The 19,227-nt window shown below is 45.0% G+C and overlaps 1 protein-coding gene across 2 annotated transcripts in view; it reads right to left on the reverse strand.

The window, feature by feature from the left end:
* LOC114050073 (atrial natriuretic peptide receptor 1-like) overlaps nucleotides 1-19,220 on the reverse strand; it is a 22,970-nt gene extending 3,750 nt beyond the window's left edge. The window contains exons 1-16 of one of the 2 annotated variants that reach the window (XM_027871622.1): nucleotides 18,191-19,220; nucleotides 17,143-17,342; nucleotides 16,593-16,706; nucleotides 15,846-15,981; nucleotides 14,901-14,992; nucleotides 13,092-13,227; nucleotides 10,356-10,440; nucleotides 8,137-8,257; nucleotides 5,099-5,173; nucleotides 4,849-4,926; nucleotides 4,450-4,554; nucleotides 4,165-4,236; nucleotides 3,663-3,819; nucleotides 3,137-3,292; nucleotides 2,486-2,654; nucleotides 82-228 (exon numbers count right to left, since the gene is read on the reverse strand). In XM_027871622.1, the coding sequence (XP_027727423.1) occupies nucleotides 82-228; nucleotides 2,486-2,654; nucleotides 3,137-3,292; nucleotides 3,663-3,819; nucleotides 4,165-4,236; nucleotides 4,450-4,554; nucleotides 4,849-4,926; nucleotides 5,099-5,173; nucleotides 8,137-8,257; nucleotides 10,356-10,440; nucleotides 13,092-13,227; nucleotides 14,901-14,992; nucleotides 15,846-15,981; nucleotides 16,593-16,706; nucleotides 17,143-17,342; nucleotides 18,191-18,896 (2,549 nt within the window). In that variant the 5' untranslated portion in view covers nucleotides 18,897-19,220. The remainder of the gene's footprint in view (nucleotides 1-81; nucleotides 229-2,485; nucleotides 2,655-3,136; nucleotides 3,293-3,662; nucleotides 3,820-4,164; nucleotides 4,237-4,449; nucleotides 4,555-4,848; nucleotides 4,927-5,098; nucleotides 5,174-8,136; nucleotides 8,258-10,355; nucleotides 10,441-13,091; nucleotides 13,228-14,900; nucleotides 14,993-15,845; nucleotides 15,982-16,592; nucleotides 16,707-17,142; nucleotides 17,343-18,190) is intronic. The other variant, XM_027871623.1, reaches the window with a different exon arrangement.
* Nucleotides 19,221-19,227: the final 7 nt, after the last annotated feature.

A 19,227-nucleotide genomic window follows, 5' to 3' on the forward strand; every position in this document is an offset into this window, starting at 1 on the left:
AAAGAAAGAAAGAAAGAAAGAAAGAAAGAGGTTCTACAGGGGTAGAATTTGAGAGGACACTGGCAATCCCAAGGCAAGTACTGGGGCAGAATCTGGTAGAGCAGGGCCTCAGCCTTCCGCTTCTCATCCAGGTAGGCCTGCGTTCGCTCCTCCACCAGCTCCTCCAGATTGTTGGCATACTGCTCCATTCTTGAAAGCAAGTTGTCTAGGATGTTGCTGCTGTTCTCCCTGGGTACAGGACAGGAAAGGGGGTGGGGGTGAGGGATGGAGGAAGGCTTGAGGTTAAAGGGCAAAGGAACTTTATGTGTGTGTGTGTGTGTGTTTGTAGGGGTGTGTAAAGAACTGGAGTCCAACCTCTTCTACCACTTACCAAGAACCCCATCAGCATTGGAGAAAACACCCAGAAGCCTTTAATGCCAGCCCACTACCACACCTGGAATCTGGGATAGGGTTTGAGATAGAGCAGCCTACAGGATAGACTGAGATGGCGGTGGGTGGTGGGTGAAGGATTATGGAGGAAGAGAACTATGAGGAAGGAGGGGAGGAGGAAAGTAGGAGGTGAAGGGCAGTGAAAGAGGAGGGGTGGAGGGAGAGGGAGATGAAGGAAAGGAGGACTGTAACCACATGAAAACATGCTCCAAAGGAGTGACAGTAAGAAAAGTGTGAATTAAAACAATTCTGAGTTTTCATCAAATGTGCTACAAATTGGCAAAGACGAGAAAAGACGAGAAATCCACGTTAGAGGGGCCATGGGAAAACAGGCATAATGATGCATTATTGATAGAGTTGTGAAGTGGTCTAGTCATTTGGGACTTCAATTTGTATTTATGCAAAAGAAGTGCTGAAACCATTCGTACCCTTTGACCCAGAAATCCCACTACTGGGGCATATACTCCAAGGACAGAAACAAAAGTCCAAAATAAACTAAGTTGATAGCAGCACTCTGTGATAGCAAAGATCTGGAAACAAAGTAGGTGATGGCTGAAAAAACTATGACTTACGAATTGAGTATTCTTTTGTAGCAAGAAATGCAGAATGTGAGGAATTCAGAGAAACATGGGCAGATTTATATCAACTGATACACAGCAAAATAGGTAGACGTGAGAGACGATATACGTGATAATGACGCCAAGATAAACGAAAAGATCACAAAAAGGAAGCTGAACTCAGAATAATGAGGAAAAAAATAATGAAAGTCCTGAAGGAGAATAATAAAATATACCTCCTCCTTCACAACAGAGACTACTAGGGCAGAATATTGGATATGTTGTCAGAAAAAGACTTGGTATCATATATTTTGCTAAATTATTTTCCATTGTCAGAAGGGAGGGTTCAATCTAGAGGGTGGTGGTAAAAAATAACTGTGATATAAAGATAAAAGCCATCAATTTAAAAAGGAAAAGGGTAGAAGGGAGTAGAAAAGGTCATACAAGAGTGTGTTGGAGCTAGTGCTGACTCAAATTGTGAAATTTTCAGTGTTGGCATTTATACCTCAGAAATTGGCAATTGCTACAAATTGGCTTGATTCATTGTGTTGTTGATTGTCTAGGCTTGAAAAAGTGTTAATGCACATTAGATTTCAAAGTATGTGCATAGATGGGTTTGTTTATTTTCCAGGATAGCCTGGTTGTTAAACATTTATCAGCATACCTCTGTATTGGTCTATAAGCATTGCTTGGGCTCAGCAGGGTTGAAGTAGAAGGCTTGGGAAATGAAGTTATTGTCAGACTGGAGGCCTGGTGATTACAGGCTAACAACAATAATAATGATAATAATTATTTTTGTTATTATAACTGGAATTTATATAATGTCTTGAGGTTTGCAGAGTGCTTTATATCCATTATCTGATTTGAGCTTCACAACATACCTGGGCTAATGCTAGGTGGAAGAGGAGTAATAATTCAAGAGGAGGAGGGATAGAGTAAGAGGGAGTGGAAAGGAATGGGAGGAGAGAGAGAGGAGGAAAGGAGAGGATGAACGGAAGGGGATAAAGGAGGAGGGAAGATGGAAGGGATAGAGGAGATAGTAGGAGATGGAATGGGGGGGCAATCATAACTGATGTTTATGTAGTTCTTTAAGGAATGAGGAAAAAAGAAAGAGGAGATAATAAAGCAACGTTTAATACGCTTCTCAATTTTGTAAGGTGTTTTCCTCACAACAACCCTATGATATAGGTAGGGATGAGTAAATGGGAGTTGGAGGAGAAGGATGGAAGGGTATGGGGGGAAAGTGGGAAGGGAGAGGAGGGATGGGGAGGAAAAAGGGAAAGGGATGGAGAAGAGAATGAGAAATAGGGGGAGGGAGGATGAACAGGTGGAGGAATGAAGGATGGAGGAAAAGAAGGATGGAAATAAAATGAATAAGGAGGAGGGTGAAAGGGGATAATGGACAGAATAGGACTAGGAGAAATGGATGAGAGACAGAGCTGGCAAGAAGCGATAGGCTGAGGGGTGGGGACAGAGTGTGTATTTGGGAAAGTGAAGACCTGTTGAACTTCCGCAACATGAGGCGGATCTGCTGGAAGGGGGGACGCTCCTGGGGGTCTTCAGCCCAGCACTTCTGCATCAGCTGCCCCAGCTCCTCCAGGTGGCAGTGAAGGGCCAGCGATGGCCGGAATGGGGGCTCTTCCCCTCGGACTATGCGCTCGATGATTTCTGCATAAATGATTGGAGCGGGGAAGGAGTATCTTTCAGCCAGGGAACGACCTTGTGGGCTGGTGGACATGAGACAGGACTTTCTGGGGGCTTAATGCATAGCCCTGGGTGGGTGGTATCATGGGTAAGGGAGGACAGCATATTCAAGGGTCTGGGGCCAAGGAGTTAGAGTAGGTAGCCCATGGAAAAGATGCTGAGGGGTTAGGAGTTAAATTGAAGGTGAATCAGTCTCTGGATGTATAGAGGAGAGATGAAGGGATGAAGAAAGCTGATGATAGGACATTGAGTATTAGGGGAAAATCTGAGGATTCTCTCCTTGGAATTGAGATCAATCAGAGAAAGGAGATTTGGACAATTTTTCTTTCTTTCTTTCTTTCCTTTTTTTTATCTTTCAGGGGAAGGAATATCTCCCTTGGGGCTAAAGTCAGTGCCAGGGCTGAGTGTGGGGATGGGAAGACATAGCAAAAAGGTGGTCTTTTCACCTTTGGGACTGAGGTCCATTCCCTCCATATGGAACACCCCCCTTCGAAGAGCTATCTCCTGAAGGATGATCCCGAAACTGTAAATGTCACCTGCCTGGGTGCCCTGGGCAGGAGGGGCTGCCATTCGAAGTAGCTCAGGGGCTGTCCACAGCTTCTCTGGGGGTCAGAAGTCAAAGGTCACAGAGGGTGGTTACAGAGGCCCTCCACAGCTTAGGAATGAAGGGGGAGACATTGGGGTTAGGTCATAGGAGTTGGGGTTTTGACTTTCATAGATGAAGAGGGCTGGGGTCATCATGGGTCAACAGTTTAACTCACTAGCATCCAATCTGTGATTGTACTCACACCTGAGGTCAAAAGATATTTTAGGTAATCTAGTCCAACTCTACATTTTACAAATGAGGAAACTGAGGTTCAGAGAGGGTAGTTACTTAGACAAGGTCATCAGAAGTCAGTGGTCAATCTCCTTGACTTAGAGGGCATTCATATTCTTAAGGCTAGAGTCAAGCACTTAAGGGCAAGGTCTCACTGGCATAGAGAGTATAGCTGTGCTCTGGCTCTGGCACCCGGAAGCTCTCCAATCCATAGTCTGTGATCTTGAGCACGAAGCGCCCGTCTACTACGCAGTTAGATGACTTGAGGTTCCCATGGGAGCAAATGGCACCATTATGCAGAAATAGCATTCCCTGGGATGGGCAGAGGCAAGGAGGTGAGCTCTCTTTGTATTCCCAGAGTCTAACTCCATTTGCCCTTTTTCAATGTTTATTGAATTGAATTGGATCCCCAAATATAGGGTCATACAATCTTACATTTGAGAAGGACCTAAGAGATTATCTAATTCAACTTCTCCTTTTACCGAGGAAGCACTTGCCCATCAGTAGAAGAACAGAAATTTAAATCCTGGTCTTCTCCTCTCCTGACTTCAAATGCAATGTTCTTTCCCATTATACCACAGCTGAGAGCAACCCTACTGTTCCTACTCTCATTCCCCTTCATACCTCCTCCTCTTTAAATGAAGCATGGGGACACACCTTAACAATGTCATGTGTGAGTGAGTATCGGAACATCCAGTCCAAGGTAATACTCTCATTCTCCAAGATATCCTGTAGGGTGAGCATCCAGGGAAGCCTGAGAAAGTCAGCCTATTTGCCCACATCATTCCCCAACTCTGCCTCCCATCATGGAACCACCTCCTCGTCATCCTCCATCCCATGCAGAATCCCCCATTCTGACTCTGTCCTCCTTGGATGTTGGGTTTTCATCCATCTCCACCATTCATCCTTTCCACGTCCCCTCCTTTCCCTGTGCCCTCTCACCTGAAGGCTCCCTCGTGGACAATATTCAGTGAGGATACAGATATTGGGAGGGTCAGTACAAGCACCCACAAATCTTGTTAGGTGTTCATTCTGTACATCTCGCATCTGGAGGTAAGTAACAGCAAAAATGCTACTGGAGTCTCTCTTCCCCCCAAGCCAGCTTCCCTTTCCATCTAGTCCCTGCAAGTTCCATGGTCCCTCTATACTTCTCAGTCTTTGCCAATCTCCCACTAAATAGGTGACTTTCCTATGACTCTCCTATCTCTCTTCCAATGATCTCTGGATCTCCATTTCCCAGAAAGCCCTATAGTGCCAAACCCAACCCCTTCCACTAGGCACCTCTCCCATATCCTCCCTAGGATTTCCTTCCTAATAACTAGCTCCCCCACCCCATATTACATGTTTTAATTCAAACAGGACTTTTCGGGTCAGGTCAATGCGCTTCCGGTTCACATGTTTTATAGCCACAAGATTGCCCTGGACAAAGAAAAGGAAATTTAGTATAAGATAGGTTATGGGTCCCCCGTCCTCCTTCCTGCCAGCCCCAACTGATTCCCCTATCCAATGCCCCAGCCAAAGAACTCCAATCTTCCTCCACTCTAGTCCCCAGGAAGCAGAGATCCCAGGGGTCACAACCCAGGCCCTCTACCTTGTAATAGGCCGTCTTGGCATAAATCTGGAACTGGCCTTCAGTGGTCAGCAGGGAACCATAGTTAGATCCTCTCTGCAGGAATGTATATGCATGTCAAGAGTGATCAGCTCTAAACCCACAAAGGGCAAACTCCCTCTCCAGGTTCCATCCTGGTCATCCCAATCCCTCCAGTCCTAGTTATTACCATTCCAGTCCTGTCTACTCCTGCCCTGGTCCACTTCTCCTATGTAGTTAGTGTCTTCCCATCCGTTATCTCATTGGATCCCTGTATGGTCTAGGAGAACTCTAATGTGGTTTTATTTTCTCATTGAATTTTTTCCCCCTCTGGGCCCAAGGGAAAAACATTGAAAAAAGTGGTGAAAATAAAGCAGGATACTAAGGTTTCATTCCTCCCACTATCAATGACTCTTTGAGGCAGGCAGGGCAACTTGACTATCATTAACTCCATTTTATAGGTGAGTAAATAGTCTCAGAGATGTTGAATGACTTGTCAAAGGTCACGCAGCAAGTTAGATATTAAACCAGCCAGGTCTCAAAACCGGGTAGGACACAGCAACCCCAAAAGTTGGATGTAGTCTGTATCAAAAGAGGTAGAGGATTGAGAACAAGGAAAGTGATAGTCCCACGATAGTCTGCCTTTGACATCAGACCACAGCTAGACTATGGTAATCAATCCTGGGTGCCAACTTTGTCACAGGACATTGATGGACTGGAGCACATCTCGAGAAGGGCGATCAGAATGGAGAGAGAAACGGAAGCCACAAGCTATGAGGACCAGGCGATGGAACTGGGGATGTTTAGCCTGGAGAATTAAAGGCTTGGGGTCTGCGAAAACTGTCTTCTTGCTAAGCTCCTTGGGAACGGGATTGTTTCACTTCTTCTTTATGTTTCCTGCACTTAACATAGTCTGTCACATAATAGGAACTTAATAAAAATTTATTGATTGACTGATTATTATTTGAAGGTCTATCACACGGAAGAAGGTCCAAGAAGGCAGAACTAAGAGCCACGAGAGGACAGGTCTTAGCTTGAGATCAGAAACAAAACAAAACAAACAGGGCAGCTAGGTGGTGCAGTGGATAGAGCACCGGCCCTGAAGTCAGGAGGACCTGAGTTCAAATCTGGCCTTAGACCAAACACTTGATACTTACTAGCTGTGTGACCTTGGGCAAGTCATTTAACCCAGATTGCCTCACTTAAAAAAAAAAAAACGAACAAAAACTTCCTATGATTGGAGCTGTCCAAAAGGAAATGAATGGCCTTGGGAAGGATTGAGCCCCCCTTCACCTGAGATTTTCTTTTTTCAAGATATTTAATACATTTTATTTTAAGAGTTTATTTTTTCTTAATATTCATTTTTATATAAAATTTTGAGTTCCAAATTTTCTCCCTTCCTCCCCTCTCCCTCCCTAAGACAGTAAGCAATTTGATATAGGTTATATATGTGCAATCATGTAAAATGTATATCTCTATTAGTCATGTTGCTTCACCTGAGATTTTTCAATTGGAAACTGAATGGGATATTGTCAGCCAGGCAGTCAACTTATTAAGCTTCTACTATCTGTCAGGCCCAGTGCAAAGTGCTGGGTATACAAAGAAAGGCAAAAGACAGTGCTTGCCCTCAAGGGGCTTACAATCTAATGGGGGAGACAACAAGCAAAGAAATATGTACAAAGTAGCTATGGACAGAATACAGAGGAAATAATCAACTGAGGAAAGGCACTAGAGGTAAGAGGGATTGGGAAAGGCTTCCCAGGGGAAAGTAGGATTTTAATTGAGACTTGAAGGAAGCCAGGATGGAGGATTCCTGTTCAGTTATGGGCTGATGGAGATGAATCATCATTTGATATTCAAAACAACCCTGTGAGGTAGGCAGGTGTTTCAACTCTTCCCCCAACCCTTTTTTTTAATTAGATTGGATTTTCCCATCTCACCCAGGCTGGAAATGCATCAGGTCCTCACAAGCCTGATTCCACCAGTCATGGGCACAGAAGCTTTGACCTGTTCTTTTTCTGGCCTCGGCTGATTAGTCCCTCCTTGGGAAGTCTGGTGGCCCCCTTCTCCTGGGAGTTTACCATATTGATGAGAGACTTAGTATGGATACCCAGGCAGCTTGAGTCCTACTGAAGCTCTATTGCCTCAAGACAGCTAGGTGACCAGTGAATGAATGGGCCTGGAGTCAGGAAGACCTGAGTTCAAATCTGGCCTCAGACACTTCCTAATTGTGTGACCCCTGGGCAAGTCACTTTTTGTCTGCCTCAGTTTGCTTGATTATAAAATGGGGATAACAATAGAACCTACCTCCCAGGTTGTTGTGAGGATGAAAGGAGATAATATTTGTAAAGTGCTTAGCACAATGCCTGGCACATAGTAGGTACTATATAAATGCTAACTATTGTTATATCACATTATGTTATTGGATATTATATTATGTTATGTTATATTATATTATATTATGTTGTATTGTGTTGTGTCATGTTATATTATCAGTCCAGAACTTCTAAGCTCAAATGATTCACTGGCTTTATCCTAACCAGCAGCAGGGAATATAGGCATGTGCTATCATGCCTGGCTACCCTTCATTTTTAAAATGAGAAAACTGATTTTTAGAGAGGTGAGTTACCTCACACCAATAATAAGCAGCAGAGATCCCAATGAAACCGGCCCCAGAGTCCTTTTCTCCATACTGAAATTCCTCTAAAATTTACCCCTAGCCCCTTTCCAAATGTCTCTAGTTGGGTGGCGCAGTGGATAGAGTGCCAGGTCTGGAGTCAGGAAGACTCATCTTCCTGAGTTCAAATTTGGCCTCAGACACTTACTAACTGTGTGACCCTGGGCAAGTCACTTAACCCTGACTGCCTCAACAAAACCAAACCAAACCAAATGACTAGTTAAAAGCCTCAGAGTCAACCTTTGCCCTGCTGAAGCTCCCGCCCTCCTCTGAGCTGTAGCCTTCTTCCCCTGTCCTCAGAATCTTGCATTGAGGTCCCCAGGGCCACCACTCTTCCGTGGGGCAAGCAGCCCCCCTTGCTTACCGCACTCAGAGTTAGACGGCTTCCTGCACTTCGGAGGGCCCTCTCAAGGCTGCTGGCCTGTACGTCTTCCCATCGAACCCTCCACAGTTCTGATGCCAGCTCCTTCTCCAGTCGTAGCTTCCTGGGGGTAAAGAGAGGCCCTGAAACGCGCTGAACCACACACTCAGACTGGGGGGATGCCATGCTCTCCTGAGTCTTCCCTTTGTTAGGATATTATATCTTGCCTCGACTGTTTCTGAGTATTGAATAATGATATTTTATATTTCTAGAGACCTGTAAGATTTGAAAAATAGCTTCCTCCCAACAACTTTGTAAGGTGGGTAGAGGAGGTGTTATTATCCATAGTTTACAGATGAGGAAACTGAGTTTCTTCAAAATACAATGACTTTCCCACAGTTACACAGTTAATAAAAGTCAGAGCTGGAATCTGAACTAATGTCTCCTGGTCTCTATATCAGTGATCTTTCTACTGCACCAAGGGTTCTTCAGCCCATAGAGAATTGTGAATAGATTTCAGGGGGTTGGTGAATTTTTGAAGATTTTGATAATTATATTTCAATGTAATTATTTTCCTTTGTAATCCTATGTCTTTTACTGTATGCATTTAAAAGTATTATTCTGAGAAGGGTTTTATGGGCTCTATCAGGCTGCTGAAGGGGTCTAGGACACAAAAAGGGTTAAGAATACCTCCCCCAATTTCTCTAGCCTCCTTCTCACTCTCCTTCCCTTTTTTCTATGCTCCTTTTCCCAGAGTCCTAAACGCTTTTCCTCCTCCTCATTTTTCCTTGTTTACCTCCCCACTCTCCTACAGGTCATGCTGAACCCCGATGGGAGAACCAGGTGAGTGAAATGATTATTTCTCTCTTGTATTAATAAGTAACTGTTGAATCAGGGCCAAGGCTTCTCCCCTGTTCTACTTCCTCACCCAGAAATCAACCAGTGTGGGAAATCTTTCTCAAAGACTTACTCAGGCTAAAGATCTAATCAAAGACAGTAAAAGAAATTCTAAGTTTAGGCTAAAGAGATTGCTACTTTTTGTGTTTACTCATACAAGTCTGGCAAAATGTAGATTCTCCCTTTTGTTAGGCAGGCGATGTGGAAATTGAGAAATCTGTTTAATCAAGACCTGGGTGATAGTATTGATGGGGTGCTTGTACTTGGACCCCAGTTCCAAGACCATATTTCTCCCTAGCTTCAAAACACCATTCCTGACAATTTTCTCCCTAGCTCAAAGACCCTATCTCTGGCAATAACTTACGAGTGGGCCCAGTGAGGCAAACTCTCTCTCCCTGTTACAAGAACAAGCTGACCTCTGTAGAATTTTCCTTGTACTATCTTGTATCAACAAAATTATCGTGTACTGATTCCCATAGTTATCATGGATAATACAGAGGTCAAGTTATAGACATCAACTCTCTTGTTACAGACATAATAGATCAAAAATACAGCCCTTAGGAATCTCCCTTCCCGGTTTCCAGACCAAGGTTGTATGTTATTATCTAATTAGAATATTTGCTACACAGTCCACTACTTTTCCTATATAAGCTTTAGCATCATTCCTGTTAGGTTGCAAGTTCCCTAAGGAGCTCTGCCCACCATAGTAGCATTACAATAAACTTTTTGCCACCTGACTGGAAGACTGCTTGAGTCTGTGAATTAATTCCAGACCACCCTGTCCTGTACTTCAGTTCTTGAGGGGTCGTTGAACCCCTAAACCACATCAGGATGAGCCCACATCTTGTTGTGATATTCATTTTCTCATCAATTATTAACCAATCATAGTTGATTTCCATCATCAGGAACACCTACTCTTCCAAGGGCATATAAACTAAGAGCCCACAACCATGAGGGGACTGTGTCATTTGAGAGTGCCACTGACCTATTTCATTAATAACTTGCTAGCATTATTAATAAAATGACTAATTACCCAGAAATTATGTCTCTTGAACTTTTTAAATGTCATGGTTTCTGTACTTGAGCATGAAGTGAGCTGGCTCTTGGGCAAGTTACATCCTGATCCCCTCTCTCTGTGTGGGCCCTGCAGCCAAGATACTCCCTCTTAACCCTCTCTCTCTCCCACAGACACCCCCAGTTCCCTCAAGCCCTTTCGTCTCCTGCCCTGGAACCCTGAGTCAATTGGCCCTTCAATTTGTTCTCCAGACCCTTCAGCCTCAGCTGTACTACACATTCTGCCAGCATTAGGGCTCCTCTCTGCTCACCTGTATATGAAGAAGGACACGATCAGGATGCTGAAGAGCAGGAGGCTTCCCACCAGGGCCAGGACTTCCAGAGTAGAAAGGGAGGCTACCATAGAGATTCAGAAAGAGTTGATGCTCAGGTTAGATGACAATTCAATCACAAATGTATGAAGCACCTACTATGTGCAATGTGAAAGGCACTAGGAAAGTGAAACTTAAATTAAAATAGTCCTTGCTGGCCAAGCAGATGATATTCCACTGAAGTATACAAGAAAGTAAATGCAACACATATATAAGGTAACCTCAAGGAGAGAGAACTATCATGGGGGTGGGGAGAAGAAGGACCAGGAAAGGTTTCATGGAGGAGGTAGCATCTAAACTATGTTTTGATGGAAACTTAGGGATTCTAAAAGGTGGAAGTAAGGAGGGCATGCATTCTATACCTATGCAAAGATATAGAGCTGAGAGATCACAGATCTAGAGAGGACAAGGACCCTTAGAGACCATCTAGTTCAACCATCTGATTTACAGATGGGGAAACTGAGATCTGGGGAGGCTAAGTGTCTTGCTACAGTCCATAAACAGTATATGTCTGAGGCAGGATTTGAACCCAGGATCTCTGACTTCAAAGTCAATGCCATACCACCTCCCATGGAATATTGTGTTTGGGGAAAAGGTAGCTGGGCAGTTCGATGGTAATGGAGAGAGCTTGAAAGGAAGCAATATAAAATAAGACTAGAGGTATGTGGATAGGACCCGGAATGTGAAGGGCTTTGAATGCCAGGCTAAGGATTTTGTACCTTATCTTAGAGGTAACAGGGAGTTACTGAAGGTTTTAAACTATATACAGGGCAACGAAGTGGCACAATGAATAGAGCACTGGATTTGGAATCAGGAAGACTCATCTTCCTGAGTTCCAATCTGGCCTCAGACACTTACTAGCTGTGTGACCCTGGGCAAGTCACTTAACCCTGTCTGTCTCAGTTTCTCATCTGTAAAATAATAATAATAATAATAATAATAATAATAATAATGTGGAGAAGGAAATGGCAAACCACTCCAATATTTTTTACCAAGAAAACCCCAAATTGGGTCACAAAGAGTCTGAAACAACAATAACAAATGACCAATAACAACAATGTTTTTTTAGTATGGGAATAATACAGTATGGTCTGTGTTTTAGGACTATCAATTAGGCAGCTGTGTGTAATATAGAGAGTCTGGAAGTAAGGATTGGTTTGAGCTGGAGTAGAATCCACGTGATGAAAGACAGGGGATAGAAATGGGAAATATCGTGGAGCTGGAGTTGACAAGGCTTGACGACTTGGTAGATACGGGGATGAGGGAGAAAGTCAAGGAAGACTCCAAGGTTGCATACTTGGGTTATTGATGAATAGGCAGGCCCGCAGGCAAAAAACATTTATCGAGCGCTCCTGATGCCTAGGCACTGCACTAAGCACTGGGGATACAAAGAAAAGCGAAAACAGTCCCTACCCTCAAAGAGCTCACATTCTAATGGGGGAGAGGATGTGTGAATAAGGTGCATACAAGATGTATTCAGAAGAGAGCTGGGCAGGCCCAACAGCTGGGGAAGTCCAGTAAAGGCTTCCTGAAGCAGATAGAATTGGAGCTGAGTCTTGAAGGAGGCTAGAGAAACCCAGCTGGAGGTGATGAAGGAGAGCCAGAGCATTCTAGTCATGGAGAACATCCGTGCAAAGGCACAGAGGTGAGAGATGGAGTATCACGGTCAGTGGATTGTAGACTGTGCGGATTGTGGAGTGCACGGTAGGGAGTAAAGAGAAGACCACTAGGAAGGCAGGAAGGGGTCAGGTTATGAAGGGTTTTAAATGCCAAACAGAGGAGTTGATAGTTGAATCCAGAGTTAATACGGAGCCACGGGAGCTCATTGAGCAGAAGGGTGACACGGTCAAACCTATTTAGAAAAACCACTTTGGTAGCTGAATGGAGGATGGGTTGGATTGCAAAGAGACTAGAGGTAGAGACCAGTTAGAAGGCTACAGTTATGTCCTTACCAGAAATAGGGAATTTTGGAAGAAGAATGAGTTTGGTGAAAGCTATAATGAATTCTGTTTGGGGCAACTGGAGTTTTGAGATGCCTATAAGACAACCAGTGTGGAAACCATTGGACCAGAGGTCTAGAGGAGAAGGGAATTTAGAGGTCGTCCAGTCCAACACATTCCTTCGTTTTACAAGAATTTAAGACAAAGGTTAAGTGACTTGACTTAGGTCACCCAGGTAGTGGGCAGGATTTGAACTCAGGTTTCATTACTCCAAGTTCAATGCTCTTTCCACTTTAGTCCACTACCTCAGTAAAGTCCGGCAGGTCACAGATATGGCAGTGGAGTTCAGAAGAAAATTTAGGATTGGATACTTAAATTAGGGAGTCCTATACATGGAGATGATCGTTGAACTTGTGGGAGCTGATGACTTCCAGTTTATGTGAATAGGAAGGACTTCCTAAAAGTTAGGGAAAGGAGGGGCAGCTAGGTGGAGCAGTGACTAGAGTTCTGGCCTTGGAGTCAGGAGGACCTGAGTTCAAATCCAGCCTCAGACATTTAACACTTACTAGCTGTGTGACCCTGGGCAAGTCACTTAACCCCGATAGCCTCACCAAAAAAAAAAATTGTTAGGGAAATGGGGTGAAAGAGGTCATTTCTTTTCCCTCTCCCAGATCCCAGAGGGTTCATAGGCAGGTGGATTCTAGAGTTGAGAACCCGAGGAGTAAGAAGGAATTACCTTGGCTGCAGGAAGGATCCCTGCCATCAAAGCCACATGGAGGGACATCCACAGGGGGATGCCCTAGGGGCCAGTACAGTTCACGTCCATGGACAGAAACCATCTCTTGGGTTGTCCCATTGTAGTTAAGCACAACCTGGGGTGGGGATAGGGGAAGAGAGGAAGGCATGGAAAGAAAAATGATGGGTCAGGTCTGAACATGGGAAAGTTGTCCCCAGACTTCGTCACTCCACCCCAAACCTCTGCCCAACCATGCATTGTCTTCTTTCACCTTGAATCCTGGGACAATCAATTAATTATTTGCTTGATTAAATGGGGAAAGATACAAAGAAAATATTGTGCAGGATCTTCTTAAAATCTTTGGGTACTTTAAACACCTTTGGCTATTGATGTTACATTAACCAAAAAATTCACATTTCTATGTGCTTTAAGATTTACAAAGGATTTTCTTACAAACAACTCTGTGAGGTAATTAATGTAAATATTCTTATCCTATTTTAGGGATTTGGAAACTGAGGCTTGGAAAGGTTCAAGTACAGGGTCACACAGCTAGTAGGTAAGTAGCAGAGTCAGGACTGGAATGTAGGACTCCTGACTAGGGCAGAAGAGATTGTCAAACAAATTTAAATGAAAATTAGCTCATACTGTTGGTAAAGCTGTAATCACCAACCATTCTGAAAAACAATTTGGAATTATGTTAAGAAGGTCAATAAAATGTTCATATCCTTTGACCCCTTTGATACCATTGCTATGTACTTTGATACTATATGCTATGATTGCTATGTCTCTATCTTTATATCAGTGTTTGATATATAGAGATAGAGATACAAAGAAAGAAAGAGAGATATAGCTATAGCTATAGATATAGATGGTAGCTAGGTGGTGCAGTGGATACAGCACCAGACATGGAATCAGGAACATCTGAGTTCAAATCCAGCCTCAGATACTTATTGGCTGTGTGACCCTGGACAAGTCATTTAATCCTGTTTGTCTCAGTTTCCTCATCTGTAAAATAAGCTGGAGAAGGAAATGGCAAACCACTCCAGTATCTTCACCAAGAAAACCCCAAATCAGGTCACAGAGAATGGGACATGACTCAACAACAACAAAAAAACAGATATAGGAATAGAGAGGTCCCATATAAACCAAAATATTCATAGCAGCACTTCTTGTGGTGGCAAAGTATTAGAAAAAATATAGCTAGCTGCCCATTGACTGAAGAATAGCTGAACAAATTGTGGTATGCACATGGAATATTATTGTACCTTAAGAAATGACGAAAATGAGGAAATTAGAGAAGTGTGGGAAGACTCATATGAACTGATACAATTGTGGAAGTAGAATCAGAACAATATACATAATGACAACAATGGAAATGGAAATAACAAGAAGAAGCTGAATGTTGTGTAATTATAACAATGCAGCATGATCTTGAAAATGTGATAAAAGTGCACTGCCCTCCCTTCCTTGCAGAGGACTATGGGTGTAGAACATTGTGTACATGATTACACTTGATGATGCATTAATTTTGTTCAGCTGCTCTTTTTTTCTTTTTTATTCATTATTACAAGGAATGACTTAATGGGGAAGGGGAGGAGAGGGATGTATTTGGAAACAAGGATGATGCAAAACAAAAGATATCAATGACTTCCCCCCCCCCAATTGTAAAAGCAAATTAGATAATGTTTAGGGCAGCTACTATTGAGTGACAGATAGCCTGACACTACTTTGGGATGTGAATTAGGGCAAGTATCTAATAGTGTTGTCAGGCAGGGTTGATGGTATTCTCCCTCATCCCCACAAACTTACCCTGAAAATACCAGTGGAAGGCTCCATGTCCCAGAGAGAGAAGTCATTCTCCCGGTCACCATTGCTATCAATTTTTAGGTATCCTGTAACACCTGGGACAGGCAGGGATAGAGTGAAGGGTGAGGGAAGGGATGTATGTCCTGAGAGGTGGGGAAGGTCCAGGCACTTCTACTTATAATTCACATCCATTCACATGTCTTTAGCACTTTATGGGTATATAAAATACTTTCTTCTCAATAACCTTATGGGATAGGTAGCAAAAAGATCATCATCCTATTTTATAGGTAAGGAAAGTGAGATTTAATGATTTCTCCAGAGTTGTACAACTAGTAAGTAATAAAGCCAAGACTTGAACCCAAGTCTCTTGGGTGCTATTTCCACTTCTGACTCCTCTGACTCTCTATATTCCTTCCCCAATCTCCCACCGTCCTCATATAATAAACAAGTACAGAAAAGTATCCCTGTGCTCTGAACAAAAGTATTGAAGTAACCACAGGACAACAGAATTCTCATACATATATACATATACGTATATATAGTTATATATAGAATCATATCTATATAAAGTCATATACATACATACATATATATGTCTATCTATATCTATCTATCTATATGTGTTTCCTATGGAAATGTAGGATACAGTGGGATAGAGACCTGATGAAAGCTATGGAGTCCTCATCCAAGAGATGGGGAAAAGGGCTTTAAATGGAGGATGAGTTCTTCCTTGTGGTATATAATTAAAGAATAAAGGCTACGCGCTGATTGAGATAACTTCTCAAGGTCCCCTCCAGGCTGAAGCTTCTAGGAGCTCCTGAATCCCCTCAAATGTCTTTCTTTTCCTTTACATCATGGTGTCCATCTGTTTTACACACACACACAACACACACACACACACACACACACACACACACATACACACACCCCAACTCCCAAGGCTCTGACCATAGAAGCTTCGATTCCACATCCTTCTTGTAACAGCTTCTCCATCAGTGGCTGAACCACCACTGGCCAGTATCTCGGTCACTGCTTGGGCATAGATCAGAAGCCCATCATAGAAAGAGGCTGCAATGGTGTTCACCTGTTGGGGAGGGGTGGTGGTAAGGGGGCATCTTATCTCAGATGGCTGGGGGAGGACATTGGGTGAGAACATAAGAGGGTGGTAACAGAAAGTAGAGATCAGCAGGGACCAGGAACAGGCAGGAGACACTACCTGGGCAATAGAGGAGGAGATGCCTAGATAGGTAATGAAGAGATCAGGAGCACCAAGAAGAATAAGAAGAGATATGGTGGTTGTTACAGTAAAAGACCATGGCAAGCGATATGGTGGTGGGAAGGAATGTGAAGGGAGGGCACAGTGTGTAGGGGTAACAGGGCTACAATACAGTTCAAATATTAAGCAACCAATATGGGAAATGCACTAGACAGTTTTAGATGGTTGGGATACAAAGAGAAAAAAAGAAAGTCTCTACTTTCAAACAGCCTACTTGCATTCTATAGAGCACAGTGAGTAGAGCAAAAACACGGAAAAGGACAAAGCAAAAGGCATTAGGATGGAAGCATGGCACTCATGTGGGTTGGGAGGGTTGTAATGGGAAGGGCGGTGGGTATGCTGTGTATGAGTTGGTAACACTAGGGCAGGGGTGTGTGATGCTGGACACTATCTTGGGAGCCAGAGTGGGGCTTCCTTACCAGCCCATCCTCCACCGTGAAGTTAAATTTCTTCTGGGCTAAATCTTTGACCCGCTGCAGAAATTCCAGGTACTCAGGATTATCAGGCTCCTTATATGTGATGATTTTAGCAGCCTGGCCATGGGGCAGGAGGAGAGGAAAGTTATAAGGGGTACAGCTGAAAGTGCTAGACTACAGGGCTCTCATTCCCAGGGATAGTGTGATCACACCCTTGGGTTTCTTTGTTTCTCTTTGGTCAGTCTAAAGTCCTAAGTTCAGAAGCAAAAGAACTGACAGAGAGTTATCCAAACTCCTGCTTACCCTGAGGCACCTCTGAGCTCCAGACTTACCTCATTCCTCTAACTTGTCATCCATTTGGCTCTCAAGCCCTAACTACAGCCATCAATCCATCTCCTCTGCATACATCCTCTAACTCCCTGATAACCTGCCCCCAACCTCATTCCCATTCTGGAAGTGTGTCAAGGACCAAGGAAACAAAAGGAAGGATAAGCTTTCAGCATAGCATCATACAATAAGAGGTAGGTTCTAACCAGGACTTTGGGATACCCACCTGGAAGGCCTTTCGGGCAATGGCATCATACCTATCCCCCTGTTGCCATGGCCTTCCAGAGATAGGGCTATGCCCATCCTGCAGGCTCTGCCCGAAGACATCGAGGTAAAAGAAAATATAGTCTCCCCTGGTCATCCCTGCTTCTTGGGCCAGGAGCATCAGGTCTCTGAATGTGTTTGGAGAACTGCAGATATAGATGACTGTGGCAGAGAACAAGAAGGAGTCAGATGAGCGGGGGAACGGAATTTCATGGAGAAGTTCGGGGCTGAAGGAGGGAAGCGATGGAAGTAATAAGAGACATGAAAGAGAATCCTTTATTTTAGAGTCTTCTCCCCACCCCAGGTAAGCAGTATCTCCAGGTTCAGCTTGGGCTATGGCAGGGGAAGGAGGACAGGAAGAAGTTGAGATGAAGGCAACAAGGACTCTTTGACCTCCCCACTACTAAAGTAACAATAGAAAAGGTGGGAAGGAGAAAGTGGAAATTGAAAAAGGAGAGAGGAAACTGAACCTGTGGTGGAGAAAGGAGAGATAACCAGGAAAGACAGAGGGTCCAGGGAGTATTGGAAGAGAGGTGGTCAGAAGACTGGGTGGAAAGAGAGGAGAAAAGGGAAATGGGGAAAACAGGGAGTATGGGAGAGTTGGACAAACTCGAGGAAGAAAGGAGTAGATGAGGATAGAAGACATAATCCACACAGAGTGACAAGAGGAAAGATGGGGAAATAGGAAAGCAGGGAAGGAATGAGGAGTTGAAAATGGGAGGAAAGTAGGTGAGAAAAGAAGAAAAGAGGAAAGGGAGAGAAAGATCTGGAGAAACAGGAGTAGAACAGAAAAAGCAATGTAAGAAAGAGAGGTGAGGAGGTCGAACGGGGAAGAAGGGTGAAGGGAAGGGAAAGGGCCAGCGGCTGCAAACTATGGTTGTGAGATGGAGGCCCTTATGTGTCGGGAGCTTGAGGGATCCTGAGGGTGTAGGAGTGGTGATGTAGGGGTCAAAGCTGGCCTCCCATTCCCGAGGGGGCTCTTCCCATGGTGTCTCAGAATACCCCCTTACTTCTGCCCTTTTGCTGAACGTCCCGCAGAAGTGCGCTATAAAGCTCCAGGTCACCCTCGGCAAACTGCAGGTAGTCCACGGTGATGTTGAGTCGGGTCCGGAGCCGAACGTACAGCCCTTCGATGGCAAAGAAGCAGGGCCGGTCATCCCCGACCGGGGGACGGTCGTTGTAGAGCAAGAGTGTGCGGCGCTCCCAGCCCAGCTCCTGATGCAGCGTGGCCACGAAGTCCCCGATCTTGACGTGGCTCGGGCCGGTGCGGGTGGTCAGGGCGTACTCGTCCTTGGAGCCGAAGCCCAGAGCGGACGCCCCGGCGGTCAGCATCGGCACCTTCCAGTGCGCGGTAAAGCGGCCCACAGGAGCTGCGGAGTACACGCAGCCTGGCCCCAGAAACACAGCCGGGTTGTATTCCACTTTGAGGTCCACCGCAACCAAGGGTGCCCAGCTGTCGGAGCACACCCCTTGGGGGTCCTCGCTGCTGCCCAGCTGGTGCACCGCGGTCCAGCCCGGCAGCAGGTCCGACCGTTCGTTCATCCTCTTCAACGCCATCTCCACCGCCGGCCCCACGCGCGACCACGACCATGGGTACGTGGTGTTGGTCACTGGCAGAACCACGGCCACTGTCAGGTTCTTTGCCTGGCACCCCCGGAGGACGAACTGGACGAGGAAGGGGAGGAGGGCGCCCGAGAGGCACTTCGGGGCGCGCATTGCCTCAGCTGGAGAGAACAGGGCAGAGAGAGAGCGCCCAACCACCTCCCCTCTCCTCCCCTCCCCACGCAACCTCTTCCCTCTCAGTGAGGCATCGTGTCCATCTCCGGGGAGGGGAACAGGGAGACGCCTGGGCCCCGGGTGTCCCCTCTGTCCGGAAGAGAACAAGACGAATTCGAAGGGGCGAGAGTGAGCAGAAGGGGAAGACAGTGCTAGTGTGCCAGGGAATAAGCGTGTCTCAGAAGGAGGGTGCAGGAGGGCAGGTGGGTGAGAGGGCGAGAGTGAAAGTGTATGAAAGTGCGTGCGTGAGTGCGTGTGTGCGTGTGTGCGT

Source organism: Vombatus ursinus, unplaced genomic scaffold (assembly GCF_900497805.2).
Source record: "Vombatus ursinus unplaced genomic scaffold, bare-nosed wombat genome assembly UNPS02014798.1, whole genome shotgun sequence".
Lineage (NCBI taxonomy): Eukaryota > Metazoa > Chordata > Mammalia > Diprotodontia > Vombatidae > Vombatus > Vombatus ursinus.